The sequence below is a fragment of the Triturus cristatus genome, chromosome 6 (genome assembly GCF_964204655.1).
Source record: "Triturus cristatus chromosome 6, aTriCri1.1, whole genome shotgun sequence".
NCBI classification, from domain to species: domain Eukaryota; kingdom Metazoa; phylum Chordata; class Amphibia; order Caudata; family Salamandridae; genus Triturus; species Triturus cristatus.
The window spans coordinates 1,680,200,035-1,680,219,255 of NC_140589.1; the positions used below are offsets into that span (position 1 = coordinate 1,680,200,035).

General features: G+C 43.3%; 1 protein-coding gene across 1 annotated transcript in view; it reads right to left on the minus strand.

The window, feature by feature from the left end:
• The window catches only part of INTS7 (integrator complex subunit 7), a 293,620-nt gene that overhangs the window by 160,207 nt on the left and 114,192 nt on the right, over positions 1-19,221 (minus strand). The window contains exons 9-10 of the mRNA XM_085612860.1: positions 2,162-2,296; positions 18-115 (exon numbers count right to left, since the gene is read on the minus strand). Of these exons, the coding sequence (XP_085468986.1) occupies positions 18-115; positions 2,162-2,296 (233 nt within the window). The remainder of the gene's footprint in view (positions 1-17; positions 116-2,161; positions 2,297-19,221) is intronic.

The window sequence follows — 19,221 nt, forward strand, 5'->3', positions numbered from 1 at the left end:
TAACACACTCACAATACCTTTAGTGTTTCTTGAGCACCAGGGGTGTTATCCTGACTACACAGAACAAGAAGAGACTCAAGTCCATAGACTGCATCTTTTTCTAAAATCAAATTATCTATAATTGAAAACGGGAAAAGATTTTGGATCAGTACTAGGGCAAGCACATTTTATGTATACAACTCTTATTCTAAATTGCTCTTTTGTGTGTGTAAACAATAAGCTATAAATGTAGCAGAACTTAAAGATTATGGACACACATTCCAGAATCGATTTGGGGCAGATGCCACTTACATCTTCAGCATGTGTCCTAGAACAGTAACATAACAAGCTATTGATAGAGCGTTCATTCACTACTCGAGGGAGTTTCTTGGCACTACTGACAGATAAAGAAAAATTCATTGTTATTCAACTTGATGTTTTGTTTTTTAAGTCATTTGGTTTAAAGGCTGCGTGGACCCGCTGGGAATAGAACCGGTAATGACAGGGTGAAACACAGATTTCTGCAGCGCGTGTACTGTCCCTTTAGACACCATCTCTGGCAACAGAGTTCTCACAGTCACATTCATCAAACAGCTGTAATTCAAGACACTGCCCAGGCTGGTAACAGCAGAGAGCTGGTCAGAGCTGACACACTCCTTTAGCAGTTGTTTAAAAATGATTGCTATCGATAATGATGGCAACTGCAGGAGGTCAGCAGCGAGATCAGTTTCAAAGCAAGCCAATTATTAGAATGCTTGTGGTCGGCGGTATTAATTAGATGTGTTCACAGATAGCACAGTATTGGAGGTTTAATGACGACTACACAGTTCTGGGACAGACATTACATAAGAATATTGAAAAATTTTAAGCAATTTTACACGTGCTGTGCGAACTTGGAATCAATAACATGATTATATTGGATAATTAGTCACAGCAATCTAGTCGAAAACTTTGGCTCATGAGAATTCTTTCAATATAATCTACTTAACTACATGATAATATGAAACTCCTTTAGCATTCATACGAATGACTTGACATCTCAGTGCCTGACCCAGCAGTGCAAAGATGTTTGGAATCACATGGCTGCACCAAACTCAGGGGTTTGCTCTCAGGGTTCCTGGTTGCTTGAAACCCCTGTTTTCAGGCGAGACTGGTGTCATTTTGAGGGTGAACTTAGTCCTCCAGGTTTCAAACTTCATGTCATCCTTGTGCATTTGTTCCAATAATGGCCCCATGAGCACTTAGAGGACTGAAGTGAAGGGGTATATAAAAAATAAAATGATCATATCGCCATCTTCACGGCCACCTCCCCTGGCCCAAGGCCTGGAATATACCCCACGCCCACTGGAAAGCAACACATTAAGATGTGATTCCCAGGAAAACACAGCCCACCAAAGAAATCTCCATAATGGGATACTGCAGATGACTCTCCTTACACTATTTTCAGATGGAAATGTTTTGAAAATCAGTAGAATAATATTGCGTTACCCCGGAGGACCCTGTGCAAACTTCATGCAGTAAGGAACTAGACATGCTCTTTGGGGTGTGGCGTTTTTGCACCCTATGCAACTCACTAGGAAATCAGAAAGACCAAAATGAGGTAGATATGCTACAGGAGTTATGTTAAAAGTAGAGAGGTTGGCTTAGTGTGATGGCAAGGAAGAACTGAAAGTACATGAAGCCATGCAACAGCTAGTGCTGGAAAACTCATGACCCCAAAACACCACTACTACCGACATTCAGAATGCATACTTTTGTAACATATGAGAACGTTATTTCCACACTACTAGAGCTGAACCCAGTAGAACTCGCCTCTCTCCACTGATAGGTTTATAAAAAATTCAAAACTGTGGAAACAGGACAGTCATATAAAATGCTGGAAGGATACCACATTCCACATACATTATGTGACTACCTTTTACAGATACGCCAAGCTTTGTCTTAGGAAACTGAAGGCTCCTGGCAAGTACGTACAGATTTTTTGTTAATCATGCGCATCATTTTTTGTAGAAGAAAATGTCAATTGAATTGACAAAAACAGGCACAGATTGATTCTCAAAACGATACCTTCCTATTAAAAACAACATTTTTATAAGTATAAATGTCTGACATGAAAAACACCATCACAAACAATGCTCCGATACACGTGCACACATTAAAAAGCATTTTCTAAACGACTCACCTTTCTCCTGACAAGAAGCAACTATATTTGTGAGAACTCGAACTCCATGAGCCGCAATAGCCCGATTGCTATGGTAACAGCACTCCTGTGCCAACTTTACCAAATCTGATGGTCTTGTGGGCGTGGCTGGAGTTCCTAAAAGAGCACATGAACAGTTCACTTTTAAATCATCTAACCCTCGGGTGGAATATCCTATAACTACATCAGATCTGCATGCATTCATAACTTCTGGGTCTCTGCTTGAATAATAGAAACACTTTTAAAGAGCTGTCGGTCAACCAAACCTCTTCTTAGCACTGCCACCATCCATGGCTACAGTGGTCTGAGGAGTTTCAAGGATTTATTGATCACTGAGGAAACATTTATCTGGGAGAGAAACAAATGAGCATTTATCTTTGGTACATAATCAAATGTGAAATGTATCTGAAATGAATACTTAACACAGGTTTGGGTTTTATACCTCCCTATTCAATCATGTTCCCCTGCCTTCGGTCAGTTGGGAGTAGGTTTGGAAACGATCCTTGTAGGGAAGACGGTTAAGGGCAGGCACATTTTTAGTAACCGAGTGGAGCCTCCAGAAACGAGTGAATCTCCATGGAACTGGATTGCGGGGACAATCAATTCAAAAAGGGGGTTCTCCTAACCCCTCTTTTACAGATCCTGATGCCTCAGGAGTCAATTTCCAGTCCTGGAACATAGCTAGGCTGAAAGGGGGCTTTAAGTCGCTCCCGTCGGTCCTTAAGGATAAAGTAGTGCTGCCTTACAAGACACCTGGGAAAAGGAGGTGTGGGTGTTGCCTGGCTATGTTGTTTTCAGCCTAAAAGCAGTTAAGGGGCAATTTGAGCAACCTGTGGGGGGCTCTAGCTTTTTATCATCTGTTAAGCATGATGCGGTGGTGTCTCTCCTTCTTATGGATTTCACACATTTTCTAGTATCTTTATCCGGGTTTCCTTCAACCATGACATTCAGGGGGGACCAAAATGGGTGTCCTGACTTTTACTAATTAATACATACTTTCCTCCAAAACTTGGCAAAGATAAACAGTTCAAGGAGTTGGCACTTGTACTAGATAAGATTCGATTGGTATTTCCCTATGTGCCTATTCTTTTGATGGGTGACCTAAATGTAAACTGAGGGATGTTAACCAAAGGGACAAAGAAATTGCACTGAACATTCCCAGTCAGGTCTTTGGGAGACAGAGTGAGGAGGGTCCAGTAGGCAAATGTGGATCCTACTTAATAGACTTAACATGGCTATAATAAATGGTAGGTGACCAGGGATCAGTCGGCACAGTCAACGCTGGATAATGGGAGGGTAACATCCTTGACCAATTATGCAATGATCACCCCAGGGCGTTCTAGGATAGTGAAAGATTATTGGTGGGCGAGCTTGCTGGTGGTGATGATAAGCCTCTTATTCTCTGACTGTCCTGTACAGTCAAGCAAAGAGATATGTGGCCCAATAGTTTGCCCCTGTACAGTAAAAATGAGCGCAGAATTGTGTGGTCTACCAAACTAAAACAATTTATTAAAAATAGCATGATGGGGTTGCTACATGCGCAATCCAACTTACCCTAACACCACACAAAATACATTTCTTCTATAAGGGATACGGCTGCCGCAGGGTTGGACAGGGGTACGGTCAGAAAGGACTTTGAGTTTGGAAAAGTCACGGGCTAAAGCAGTGCTTAATAAGAAAATAAGGAAGGTGTTTAGAGTAGGTGGGGAACAAATGAAGAGTCTGATAAGACAACATAGGAAAGCCTTTAGGAAAGACATGCGGCAAATCAGGTGGAGGGGAAAAAGAGAGCCTATGGACAAAGGAAATCTTCTCCCTGCACACTGGTAACCTAAAGGGCTTCTGGTGTATTTTTAACAGCATACTCGGGCTAGCCTCATATCACAGCAGCTTCAATCCCCGAAAAAACCTGGGATAGTTACATCTCAGACCGATGTAAAGCCAAAGATGATGTAGGGGGTGCTTCGGGCTGCCAACGAGTTTGCATGTTAAGGGGGAGGAAGAAAGTATCCTGCTCTCCACAGTTATTGGCATCGAAGCAGTGAATAAAGTTCTGAAATGTTCAAGAGCGCAAGGGCCTGATGGCATTTCCTCAGACATTCTTAAACTTAAACCCCACCTGTGGGCACAGACCCTGGTACTGTTGCTTGGAGAAATAATTGGGTGGCATAATTTGCTGGAAACCTGGAATGGTAGCATTAGGGTTCCTTTGCTTGGAAAGGGTGACAGGGCCTTGCCCTTTAATTACCGTATGAAAACCCTGTTGGATATCCCAGGTAAAAACTAAGCGAGGCATCTGTTGGGTCTATTAGATGATTGGGTGATCTTGCTAGAATCCTACCTTTGACCCAAATGGGTTTTCATAAAGGGTACTCGACTATGGATGGCTGTGTGATATTAAAGTTGTTGGCTCCCTCAAAAGGAAACAGCCCCTTTACGTGACTTACATGGACTTGTCAACTGCGTTTGACATCTTAAATAGATCTCTTCTATGGGAAAAGATGGACAGATAGAACTGCTCACTGGGGTAGTTCAATTGCATGAGGGCTCATGGACTAGAGTGGAACTTGGGGGTAAGAGGGCCTTGTCCAAAAAGATCAACATCCTAATGGGTTTAGGCAAGGGTGTATTCTGGCTCCGTTTCTGTATTCAATTTACATAGCGGCTACCTTGGTAGGTCTTTTCCCCCTGAGTTGGGGATAGAGATTATATTGACGCTGTTTTATGTGGATGACACAGTGTTATTAGATTGGATGCCAGTTAGTCTGCAGAGGCAACTCTATGCTTTCTCACATTATTGTGAGGGAAATTATCTAAAGATCAATACGGGCAAAACTAAGATCATGGTTTTCTCAAAAGGTAAGAGGCGGCCCCTGAAGTTCAGGTGGTGGCTGAGTGGTGTTCAACAGGAGGTGAAAAACGAATACAGATATTTAGGTCTGCTATTTAGCCATAACCTAGACTTCAGGGATCATATCTCGCTGCAAGAATCAAGTGGCAAGCCTATTGCTGGTTTGCTTCAGAGATTAGAGTCCTGTTTGGGCCATAAGTCTGTAGAAGTACTGAGAGAGGCGTAGAACGCAAAAATAGTTATGGGTTCAAGGTTTTGTTAAAAAAACAGGTTAAGAGCTTGCAAATCATTCAAACAACCATCTAGAAAAAATGGTTGGGATTGCCCACAGGCTCAGTGAATAGTGCCCTAACATGCTCTTTAAATATAGACAGAGTTTTTCTCAACTATCAGGCTAATATTTTTTTTAACCTGAAGAAGGCTCCTTGAGGCATTTCATAAACCTCCACTTTCAAGGGAAACACATAGGACAGTGGGTAAATAACATACAGGTTATAGAGGTTTCCCTGAATCTCCCTGCCTGGTATTCCCCTTTAAAAATGTCAGCACTCCATCAGAAACAAGCATTAAAATGCTTGATAAAAGAGCGTTAGCAATATAGCGACTTTTCTGATGTTCGTAAGAGAATCAACTTGCAGTATCTATTGGAGGCAGATTATAGTGGTCTAATCCAGCCCTACTTGAGCTATATTAAGAGTAGATTTATTGGGCGGTAGGACCTGAATGTCATGCTGGGTCAGGTTCCCTCCTTCATTAGGTGGGAAGAGATTAGACCGGCGGCGGGGGGGGGGATAAGGATCCATGCCCTTTTTGTAAGCTTGATTCACTGTCACTTTCGCACATTATTGTCTTTTGCGTTTCCTTTGATAAAATAAACTGCAGCCTGCTATTGCTGGTTTTGAGAAAATTGCAGGTTTGTCGCATTGGTGATCTGGTGAGGATAATTCTGCAGTGTAATGTGCTCGTATGCTGGACTTTGGCAAAATTCCTGTCCACTGTAGCCGAAAAGCTAGCTACCATGATCTTGCTTATAAAATAATGTTATTTGCTATTTGCACAATATTGTTGACCGTGGGTATGTATGTATTTTATTCTGTCACTATTATTTTAATTTTCGACATGCATTTTATGCAGTTATGCACACTTTGCCTCTATTGCACAATTTGTTTTTATAAGTCAACTTTTCTCTATTGGTAAATTTGCCTATAGAGTACATACCTGGAATTTTTGTGCCCTTGTCTGGGTTGTTTAAGTAGTCATGTGTCCGATATCAGGGCTGGGGTCTGTACTGCAACTATTCTTTCAAGTTTCATGTGCGTACTCTTTCTTATCTTGTGTACTGGTCTGCAGCTCCTTAATTGGAGGTACTGATTTGTATGTGAACACTATTCGTTTTATTGGTGATTTTATTAATTCTCTTGAATATTCTCTTTTTATTGATATGTTATGAGATGCGTGGTTTGTATTGGTTAATTGGCATGATATAAAACTAATAAAAATATACGATAACCAAAATGAATACTTAAAACTGAGATGGTGCTCCAATAATTCTCAAAAACTAGCAAAAAATCCAAATACTGGATATAAAAAGCAGTGCTGCCAGGACCACTACAAGAATAAGAGCAAAGTTCACCTCATGCTGCCTGAGAAACTTACAAGGGCTAAAACTCATAACACAATTCTGTTCACTATTACCCATAAATGTTATGCTATGTCATTTTTATTAGGTCTCGCCTGACCCAGCGCATGCGCTGGTCTGGCGAGACATTTAGTAGGTGGGTTTCGAAAGTGCTACCCACATTTTTGTGCTGGCTACAAGCGTCAGTGCACGATGGCGTGCACGCGCCCAGCTGCTCCCCGCATTCCCCCCTCCCTTCTCGCCCAGCCATCTGCCTTTCCTGCGCCAGCCTTCAGCCCCGTACCCCTCCCCCCGCTGCTGCGCGCGCAGCCCTAGCATGCGTCATCGCGATCACTTTCGCTTTTAGAGTGATCGTGATCGCGATGAGGGATTGATAGCTCCTTCACACTGAGGCCACATTTGATTGAATAAACTCGTCTTATGTTCTTTAAATCGGGGTGCGAACGTTCTATAAAATTCCGAGGGAATCGAGTCAGTACCTGCGGCATTACCAAAGTGGAGACAAATAAATGCGGAATAAATCTCATCCCATTGAAATGGCCCTTCCAAGAGGTCTCTCTTTTCTATAGTCAATTTATTTAAGGCCACTGCCTTAAGGAAGTCAACTATTAGCTTGGTATTACTTTTAGTACTGCCTCAAGTGTTTGCTGTGGATAAAGTAACGTTTGGATCAGTCCGTTGCTTTGTCTTTGTCAGTCTCGTTCTATCTTCTGTGGTTTTCCTCATCTTTGCTTGTCCTGCTCTTAGATCATAGTTTCTTTCCTATCCTTTTGATTAGATGGCTTGTATCCTTCATCTGCTTATATTCAGGGAACTACGATTTTTTTATTTTGCTAATTAGCATGTATTTTCAGGATCTCTCCACGATGTGCTGCTTCCACCTTCAAGTGTTGCCCCCCCCCCGAAAGGTAGTTGCTTTCCATCCAACTTGTTCTTTCTTCTGGTCTGTGTTGCTTAACTTCTTCCCTCCCACTCTCCCATTGTCTGTGTTTATTCTCTAGCCCACCTTCCACTCTCCCGTGGTTTGTGTTGCTCACCAACGGAAAAAAAAGAACAAAAAACTATTATGCGGCCAGTAGTACCCGCATGATTGCGCTTTTTTATCTAACTTTTAGCCGCGCTGCTCTGCAACATTACTGAAAGACATTGGCAAAGCTAACGCCTCTGGCATAGCCAAGAGGTATGGACTTTGCCAGTGCTTGTTCTTTAATATGTGTGTCACAGTGACAGTGTAAGTGGTAAAACTTGAGGAGGCAGTAGCGTGCCATACAGAATTGCATTCAGTCCTGAACTGAGGCTGAAGTACACATGTTCATCCTCATCCATCACCCACAGCATGCTGTAAACAAACTGCATTGTGCTATGGTGACGAAGCACCACTCTAGTCGCCACCTCTCTCTTCTCTTCTGCCTGCCGAAGGTCTCCCCCTCACTGCCAGGACTGCTGCAGAGCAATGGGCACGGAAGGGGGGCAGCCGGGCACTTTTAGCACCACCCTAATCTCACGTTTACGCGTTATTCCGTTGTGTGGTGGTTGAAAAAACAAACCCCTATCAGCATGTGTCCTTTTCAATTAGCCCACATACTTGTATACTTTTGCTTTGTGAGAGTCACAGCTAAAGGCGCGTTTCCATTTGTATTCTGAGGGGTGTCTGGCTTTGCATGCTGCCTAAAACTAAAAGCAACAGAAGTCGACATGAAAAGCGCAATTTAGTACAAAGTGGGGAGGGAAGTGGTATTTCGATTACATAGCCACATGGCAATGCATTTAGAGGGCAAATATCGTTGTTAAGAAGAAAATAATTTGAGAAGCGGCATACCGAGATTCATACTACAGAAAATAAAATTTGTAACAAAGAAAATCTTGCATTCTACAGTGTTTTTGACAGGAATCCTCGTTTTTCTTTTCTATACCTAAAACAAATCACAACTTGGAATTCAATCCTGCATTGTATAAAGCAGTACTTTGCACATTAGCTGAACGCTTTGCATTTAAATTTTTCCATTTTCTCGGAAACTACTTGGTTGACTCACAGCCCACATGCCAAGTCTTTGTCTCCTCCGTGTGGGAGGATATTTTATCAGAGAATTGGGTGTTTTGAACAGTGACGAGAGGTTCGGCGCTGGGAGATCCCACAGCATGGAAGTGGAAGGCCTGCTAAAACAAGCATTGGCATAGCCAATAGGTCTCGCCTTTGGGACCTTATAAGTGTTTAGCCATGCATCGGTTGATGTTGTTGCACCAAGGATATTGTGCTGCATAACTAAATACTTATAAGGTCCCAAAAGCGAGACCTATTGGCTATGCCAATGCTTGTATGCTAAGGGCCCGGCCACTGATGTTTAAAGCTGCTAAAACTAACCAGACCTGGGAGTAAAGCAATGTTTTTTGAAGATATAGCCAAGTCTTGCATGGCTTCCTAAATTTCATCAGGATCTCCAGTGACTAGGGAGGATGATTCACAATATGAGCAAATCCTTGAATTTGACTAAGTGAAGTAAGTTCACTGCAGAGGAACCAAAGGGTATTGTGAATCACCAGGCAAACGTGTGAACATTTTCTGTTGCCCCTCCATATCCCCCACACCTCCCCATGGTAAATATCATTTCCATAGTCAAGTTGAGACGGTAGGAAGGCGCTGACAACAAATATGTAAATGATGCAGGATAGAAAGCGTATTCAGTGGCACTCTCGTAATTGATGAGTGTATGTGCTGGCAATTGAAGCGAACAAATGTGTAAATGATGCAGGATAGAAAGGGTATTCAGTGGCCCTCTGGAAATTGATGAGTGTATGTGCTGGCAACCGAAGCGAAATGGACTGAGGCAGAGAGTTTATGTATTAGCGAAGGCTGATATTACGGACTCACTCTTTTGGGCTAGGCCTAGAATCCTTGCTTGCAGGCAGATCAGCCCAATATCCTGGCAAACTCGGTGATAAAAAAAAGAGGCAGAAAACTCATTTCATCTAAGGCAAAACTACACCCCTTTCTGGCGTGCATAACAAAAACTTGCTTGCCCTTGATGAGGACAAGGATTTATGGTGAAGACTTATTCCTTTAACAAAACTCTTAGTTGCACTACAGTCCTTTCTTCTTTGCTCTCTCTTTATCCTCTTCATTCTTATGATCATTTCCGTTTCTCCTTTCCTTTTTCTTCTCTTCTTTCGGATCTTCTTACTCGCATTTTCTTCTATCATTTCTCACCCTCTTTTTCTTTCCTTTCATCCTTATCTTCCTGCCTTTTTTTTAATCTTCTATTTTTGTTATCTCCTTTCTTACATTTTCTCCTTTCTGTGCGGAACCAATTTCTGCCCTAGAGTTTTTTTTTTATTTTGTTTCTTGCCTTACTTACTACCCTTCTTTTAATTTTTTTTTCTTTTTTCCTTCTCTCCTTTAATTCATACAATCTTTGCTTCCATTCTTTAAGATGGCCCAGCTACGTATGGCAATCTCTTCTTTCATTAATTTATGTTTTATCACTAATTGACAAGTATGCCCACAAGCCTCGGTTGGCTGCAGAGATGTGTTTACTTAATGACCGCTATGAAAACAGCATTATAGTGGAAAATGTATAAGTGCAAATGGCATTAGTTAAGGGTGCAATGTATGTATGTAGGTGTTTTGGCGTGCCGGGAAGGGAGAGGTGTGACAGGAAGCACTTGTGCATTTTTAATGCGGGCACCAAGATTGCTAGAACCCATCCTGCTTGTAAGCAGAGGAGTTTCAGGTGACCTCAGTCTTTGGAAGATTCAGTATGAAAAAACTAGTGGACATCACCTTCTGATTACCAGAGATAATGAGTCACCTCATTAAAAGCATTTCTAGTTCTCTGCCAAACCAAATATCAACTGGTATCATTTACATACACATAAAAGTGTATTTTCAAAGAACACAAGAGTTCAGTCAGAGGCTGCAAACAAATATTAAAAAGAAGGATGAAGCCTGATGGTACACCCCACTTTAGGGTGTAGGGGGAGGGTGAAAAGGGAGGCAGGGGCCATTTAAGAAGACATTCGATCATACAGGTTCTAACAACCCAGATAGAAAGGTGGAGCAGCATGCTCCGTTCGCACCCAATATGCCCCTGTGGGCCAGTATTGCAGACTCCATATCAGTTCACCGGTGGAAGGATGGTGGCTGCCAGACACTGTGGGACCTTTATGTGGACGGCAGGTTCCTCACTCGAGAATAGGCACAGGATACCTTTGACCTTGGACCAGGCGAGTTCTTGCAATATGGGAAAATCTCCAGTGTTGCACGTGAACTTTGGTCGGGTTTTCCGGAGGAACCCCCTACCACTAATATTTTGAAAGCCATGCAATACATGGCACAAGGTAGGCGACTTATTTTCCACCTCTATAGAGTGCTGAGGGAGGATTTACCGGGAGAGCCTCCTGGAATCCACCAAAAGTGGGATACACTGATGGATGAACCCCTGACAGAGAATGACTGGAGAAAGGTACATGAAGGGGTGCAAAGGGTTAGTGCAAATGCACAACTTAAACTCTTCCAATATATTCTAGTGCATCAAGTATACCTCACCCCACGCAAGTTACATATAAACTATCCGTCCCGCTAAGGAGGAATGTCCCAGATGCAAAAAACAGAGGGCAGACTTCCTCCATATGGTATGGGCATGCTCGTTGCTGCTCCCCTTCTGGGAATGGGTCCGGACATGTCTAAGGGAGGCCACGGGCTGGAGTATACCCGGAGACATAAAGCCTGTTCCAAAAAGCAAGAAGCTAAGCAGGCGTTTTGTCAACCAGGGACAAGTCTTGGCTAGGAAGAGGGTGGTGATAGAATGGATGCATCCTCGGCCCCCGCAATATGCGGACTGGGTTAGAGACGTAAGCGAATCGGTGACTGCGGAATCAGTACAAATGAAATCTGTGCAGAAAGATAAGGTTGAGAAGTCCTGTTGGCACGGGCCTCTATGTTGGCAGACTTACAAGGGGGCCAGCTGCCTGCATCCCAGGAGCTCTTGGGAAGGAGAACCCCCTAGAGAAGAGAATAAAAGTGGGATACTGCCTGGGATATGTATGGAAATCCAACAATAGATATGCTTTTGAAATGTGCAGGAGATCATGAGATTTGATCCGGACTGACCAGGGATGGGAGGGTAAGGGAAGTTAATTGTTGAAAGATGTTGTACACGTTATACTGGCAAAGAACATGTGGGAATAAGTGGTGTGTAACTGGTAATTGAAGCAATCGATGTACATGTATACAACTGTAATACAGTTGCCTATAAATGCCAATAAAACTTTGAGAAAAAAAAATGTAACACCCCAAATGACCTTTCAAATACTTCACTTCACAAATCTTTTAAAGGGCGATGATCCCATCAGCATTTCACCCACAGTCTGGATGTTCACATTAACAAAATGATCAATTGCAGTGTTGGGGTTTAGCCCCATATGCATTTGAACGTGGAAATAATTACATTAAATTATTTATGAAGAAGTAATATTCATGTAAGTTTCCAATTAGAACGCACACTGTAAAGCATTATTACAAAATTAGGAATGCATCCATGATGACTACGAACACTTCAGCAGTAGTGATGGGGCAAGAGGAAGCAGAGAACAGTATAAAAAGTGCAGGAGAAGAAGTAAGAATATGGCTCATGCACAGAGTTTTAGGAGCAGAAGTAATAGATACTTCATAACAACCAAATCGTTCTTCAATTAATAAATCAATCAGGATTTATAAAGTGCAGCTAATCACCAGATAGGGTATTCAGGCGCTTGTAGGCACTGGAGGCTTATTCGAACAGCCATGTCTTGAGGGCGATTTGGAATTCTGGAAGTGAGTTGATGGCATGGAGGAGCATGGAGAGGATCTTCCAGGTCTTTGCTGCGATGTGGGAGAAGCAGCGTCCTCCACTTCTGCTTCGGTAGATGTGGGGAGTGGGCAAGTGAAAGGGAGGCGGAGCGTAGTCTTCTTGATGATTGGTGGAGGTTCAGGTGGTGGTTAATGTAGGAGGGTCCTTGGTTGTGTAGTGCCTTGCGTGCGTGAGTTAGCAGTTTGAATTGGCATTTCTTCTGTACGGGGAGTCAGTGAAGTTTCCTGAGGTGGGGTGTGATGTGGGAATGTCAGGGAAGGCCGAGGAGGAGTCTGGCTGTGGAATTCAGTATGGTCTGAAGACTCTGTAGAAGGTGTGCAGCGGTTCCTGCATAGACGGCATTGCGTAGTCCAGTTAGCTGGTGAAGAGGGCCTGTCACAGCGCGTCTTGTGTGTAAGGGGAAGCCACTTGAAGATCTTACGTAGCATGCACAGAGTGAGGAAGCAGGTGGAGGAGACAGCGTTGATCTATGATTCATGGTAAGCTTGCTGTCAATGATGATCCCAAGGTTTTTGGCGTGGTTGGAGGGAGTGATTGCAGGTCCTGGGTTGGATGGCTACCAGGAGTCGGTCCATGTGTTGCTAAAGATCAGTACCTTCTTCTCCGTCCTTCAGCTGCAGGCAGTCGTTCTTCATCCAGTCAGTGCCATTTGTCATGCATCTGTGGAAGTTGATTCTGATGGTGGGGTCGTTGGTGAAGGAGAGGATGAGTTGGGTGTCGTCTGATTAGGAAATTATGTTGAGACCGTGGGATCTGACATTGTTGGCCAGTGGGGTCATATAGGGGTTGAAGAGATTGTTGCTGAGCGATGAGCCCTGGGAACACCGCAGATGATCTACCTCGTTTCAGAGGTGGAAGGTGGATTCTCGGGTTCCTCCGGTGAGGAAGGAGGTGATCCAACTGAGTGCGTCCCATTGGATGCCCATGTGGAGTTCTTATGAGCTAATGGGGAAAAATATTTGAAGGTTTTGCCTTGACATGATCAATCTATATTTGGAGGGACTAACACAGAATAACTGGTAGGTGGCTAAGGATTTGGTGTACGAATTATGAACATATTATGTAAAAAACATTGTGGTTACAAGAATGATTTGGCCAGAGCCTGAAGCTTTGTTGTAAAATATTCAATCAAAGTCTGAAAACGTTGCAGTGATATCCTTCTGCTTCACGATTCCAGCTCATTCTTTCTTAGAATATTACCATGTCATTGTTAGAATGTGGTGAGGAATGGTTCAACAGCAACTAGTGGTTGAGTTAGTTGTAGCCCGATTACAGCTGGCGTAGGCCAGCCTTCATCTGCTGAAATTAAGCATAAGCAGTATTTGAAACTTCTTATCATTTGCTATCCTGCATCTTCCTGCAATTTGACAACGAGTGATTAAAGCAGAAGTGATCAGCGCAAGTGAACAGAGCAGGGTTGGGGAAAATAAAAACACATATTTATTTATTTCCGGAGTACAAAGAAAAGGGAAAACAAAAGCAGCATTGTTAAGGGGAAAAAAATTACCTAGGGTCCTCTGCTTTGTCTACGAACAATGATGTTCTAAGAGTTCACAGATAAGCAGGGTTATTGCAGTGAACAGACCCTAGAGTCAATTGGAGGACAACTGTATGACGATGAGCTGTGCAGGGTTAGGTGCAAGAAATATCAAAACAGGACCATAAGTAAATATATTATGCTACTCTAGGGGATTGAATTTGACCTCAGATAGGCTTCTCTGAACAACCATTACATTTCTCTTGGTCTTGGCTGAGCGAATGATCTAGAAAGTACATAACAATGTAATCACTGGTCTCCCACATTTTCGCCCATCTGAAACATCCATGTTTCTAGACTGAAGGTAAAAGTGCTTACATTTCTACATAAGATATAGTACAACCATGCCATACAAAACTGCTTTATTTACCGATAAACATGTTGCAGCACAGCCAAAATTCAATCTGAAGGCAAACAGATCTATGATGGAAGGCAACGGAGGAGAAAGAATAATGATCAGTGTTTGAGGTCTTCCTCAAAAGTAATTTGATCAGTGTGCTGAGGAAGGTCATCTACCTACAAGTTAGGAGTCTCCACTTGTTGCACAGCTGAAAACCCCATCCTCTAAAACCCCAAGTAGGTGGTTACATAAAACGGGTCCATTGAGTTGTCTGTGACACATAGAACAAGTCTATTGTGATATGTGTAGGGACCCACACCCTACTTTGTCTCAGACATAAAAGGAAGGACTTAAGAGCTCAAATTACCACATTTAACTATTTAATGTTGATGTGAAAATAATTATCCAGGTGTGACCAAATGCTGCGGAAATTCAGATGGCCCAAGGTAGTCCTCACGTGTACCAGAGGACCCCACAGAGTGACCAGCAATGTGAAAACATGTAACCATAGCAAACAATAAGAACTTGGCTTTCTGAGACTCCCAAAGGAGTGCCTTCTGACCATACTGAGACATCGGGATCAAAGCTGATGGAGGATTAGACATATGATTGCACAAGGAAAAGGTACACAAGAGAACAGCAGCTTCTAAGGCAAGCAAAAGAAACAACATCATCCTAGGGAGCAATGAACCCCAAGGTATCCTTGACCCATTATGATATGTGTAGGAAAAAGGATTATGGACTGTGGTTGCGAGACCTCACCATGTAATAATGTCACACACTTTTACAAGTCCAGTTAGATTTCTTCAATAAAACCCTTTGCTCAGTCCTGAGTAGCTGTGGCACAAGGCAGTCAGGTCTAATCAAAGTAACAAGTGTTAATCATTTAGAATTACCAAAACAGTTAATAAGTGGGAAACACAACACAATAAAAATCTGACACCAATTTATAAAAATAGAGTATATTTTTATCTTTAAAAAAGGCACCAAAAACGACTGAAATCTAAAGAGGGAAACCTAAGATATGATTTTTCAAAGGTACGTAATCTTTTTTGTACAGATTTAATAAATAGTTATAATAGGTTGCATAGTTTTTAGCCAACTGGCTATTGTTGCAACTTCTCTTAATTTGGATGGGCCACAATGGGGTGGGGCCAGTCACAGGGACCACTCGGGACGAGTGGGACAGTTACATGTCACTTCCAACAGTCTTAGGGTCCGCAGTACAGATCTGCAAACTCACACGGTGCCACCGTGTGACACACGATATCGGCTCCCATCACACGGTCACTGGTTGAGGAGTCAATAGATCACTGTGGCAGGGAAAACGAGCTGAAAGCCACAGTAAATAGTGGATTTCCAGCTCGTTAACTGGCGACGCCCACTAAGAGGTGTAAACACCCCAGGACATCGGCACCAGTCTCAGCAAGTTTTTTCTTTTTTTGGAGGAGGGGACTTGGGGGCAAGGTGGGGGTAAAATTCCCTTTTAGGTACTTATCAGCACGAGGCCTAGCCCCCCCTCCCACGGTGAGCTTTATATTCAAGTTAGCAGGTCTTTCAGTATTTATTTATCTGTTTACGCGGTCTATCCAAATAATGGTCTTGATGCAGGCTGATAAGGATGCAGGAGAGGCTGATGACGCAGTAGAGATGCAATGATTTTTCCTTGGGCCACCCTGGCGTCCACAAACTTCAGGGCCCCAGTACTTTATTTACCACACAGTTACAGAAGGTCCAGCAGTTGAATACAGGTAAACAATTATTTACTTATCTGGGCCCAAGGTCCACTTTGACTTTGGTTACAGACCAACGGATTTAGGGACACCTCTGGAAGGTCAGGACTCGGTCGCCTAGCAACCACCTGGACATCCAGTGGTGGGCAGGCATTCCTGGAAGTCGGGATTTCGAAAAGTGCAAGGTCCTGGTCTTATGGATGATCCTTAATCTTAACAGTAGGCTAGCCAACTAGTCCTTGCAGTCACTACTTCCATCCTGGCACAAGTGGAGCTCATTTCCCATGAGTAGGCACAGCCAGCACAGTCCTCTTTATGGGCCGCTTTTGCATAGCAAGTGCAGTCCAGTCTTTCGTGCAGTCTCTCTTTGCTGAGTCCAAGGAGCAGCAGAGCAGTGTTTCTTCTGTAGCCTTTCCAGTTTAGTAGCAATCTGACGAGTGTGGGTCTGGGGTGCCACTATAATGCCATATTAGTGTTTGTGGGAGGGGAGGACACACAAATGGGGAAATAAGTCAAACAAGGCAACCCTTCCCACTTTACGTCATTTTCTGGGGGTCTGTCCACCAAACAATCCCAGAAAACGCCTTCTTACATGAATCCAAGATGGCATAAGCCCTCTTCCTCTATGATGAGCCCTCGGGTGTACCCAGCATAAGTAGCCACTCCTCCTGCAAAACCTGTTCTGCAAACAGGTTTTCCCCCTCTGGAGGAGATGCCAGCCTATCTGCCTACACAAAGGAGCGGGCAGGCAAAGATGATTGTTATTTGGTCCACTGGGGCAGTAGCCTTTTTGAAGCTCGGCCATCTGTGGCCACCGCTCGGTAGTCATCCTGCTAGAGGAGGTCACACCTCCTCCCGCCAGCAATTCTCTTTGTTCCCAGTTCCAGGGAGCATGTCACACTTCCTTGCAGGGGAGTCAACATGTTGTCTCAGGAGGCAACTGCTGTCGATAGACAGGAAAGGCTACCGTGGTTGGGCAACAAAGTGGTGACTGTCTAAAGTCAGCTCACTATTAAAAGTTACCTTGAATCCGATTTCAGTAATGAGTTGAGTTTAATATAACAGATACTTTGTAGTAATATCTTTGATGGTCTCAAATGAAAGTTAGCACTTAGTGTGGTGACTAGTGAAACTCCATGCTAGCCAATAGGACCATCGGCCTTGCTACAGTGAAAATGCCCATTTAATGTTTTTACTGTCAGGGCATGCTGAACACAAAAGGAACAATGCCTTGTATTTAATATTCATGATGCTGCCTGGTGGGCTATCAAGGCCTTCTCTAGGGGTGGCTTATTAATATTAATAAGGAAGGATGTGACCTGGAAAAGGATTTATTGTGATATGTCGGTTGGCAGTTTTAAAGCGGTCTGGCTAGGCTGCAGCGGCAGGTCTAGTCACCTGTTGCAGCAGTGGAAGTGCAATTACGTGCTACAGCCCACTATGACATTTAACTTACTAGCCCTGGGTACTTCTGGTACCAGATCCTCAGGGTCTATAGGTAGGTTAAATGAGCCTATCAGGTAGCAGCCAACTGTATGCAATCTTTGAGTGTCAAAGTTTGTGCATTGGGGCCTGGACAGCAGGGGCCAGTGCATTACAGAGTTGAAAAACCAGCAGCATCATTCAAAACACCTGGGGGGGGGGTCCTTTTCCTACAATATGGTGTGGCTGCATGAATGGATATTAGATGATTCACTAGAAAGTCAAAATTACCCTCTAGCACTAGAAGAGGTCCTACACAGCTGGGTGTCCAGGAGGTCTCTGAATGTGGACGCGCTGAGCTGAAACTGAAGAGGAATTTGCGATGTTCACAGACACACTCAAATCATACATCTAATGAAAAACACTAACGATTATCTTGAATACACAGTAGAAAAGCTCATTTAACTAGGAAGACTTCCTTGTGGATCGGGGGTGGGATTAGGACTCATGATGACGATGACTTTGTGAAGATGCAGGGTCTGTGACTTTCAATCTGAAATAGATTGGGGAGAATTAGGCTGTAGGTAAAGCTGTGTATTATTTGCATACTGGCAAAAGGTGATGAGTTCAGACATGAAATCATCTACGAGATCAATATGCCATTAGAACCAAGCAACACCCGACTGAAGAGACAAAAACAGGGCGAACCCGTATTGGGATGCTTGTGTTCCGGTTCAGGGAGACCCTGGTCTGGCAGTTCGAGCTGAACTGTTCCTACTGGAGCAGGGTCAAGACTTATTTGGATATGGCCAAGACCAAATGGAGGTGGCATGGTGGGCAAAAGAACAATGACTTGGAATGCTGCTCCCAAGCGACTGCCAGTAGTTAGACTTATTCCAAGCATTCCTCCCCATCACCTTCTGCAATTCTGATCACAAATAAAAGAGCCCCCATTTTTGTCTCAAAAATATATTTATTTGAATTTTCTTTAAAAGGAACAATCCTGAAAGAATGGTTAAAATGTTCAATTAAGCTATACACACAGTCAATGACAGTAGCTGGTTCATCTGGATAGCTGCTGGAGCACGGTTTGGCACAGGCTAGAGTCCGCTTGAACAGCTCAAGGCCATGCACACCAGGGTGAGAGGCATGGGGGCTGGTGTGTGGTCTAGGTGCAGAACATGCTTTTCATGCACAGCCATCAGCCATGTACAGTGAGATCTTTGGCATGGGGGCTGATATTCATGGCCAAAGTTTATGCAAGGCTCATTATATCAACTTGGAAGCCTGATGCAGTGTAACATAAAAACCACAAATTCATACATTATGATTTTCGGTAAAAAAACGAAAAATACTAGAATTCACCAATGCACTGCTCATGACTTCCAACATGACACCGATGACATCAAAAAATAATTCATGGGTCACACTACTCTTCACATCAATTAACACTAACTTTAGTGCATGAGCAAACCCAATATAGTAAATCATAGAACCTATGCATACTATTTACAGATTTGCCAAAGATTCCAGAGAGGGTGCAGACTGTATGGTCTCTCTATTAGCTTGGAGGGCACTTCAGTGTGAGTAGATAGGGACCAGACGTAAATGTAATTACTAACTGTGTGTGATTGACTACTTCCATTGAGACATCATCATGCTGATACACCAGAA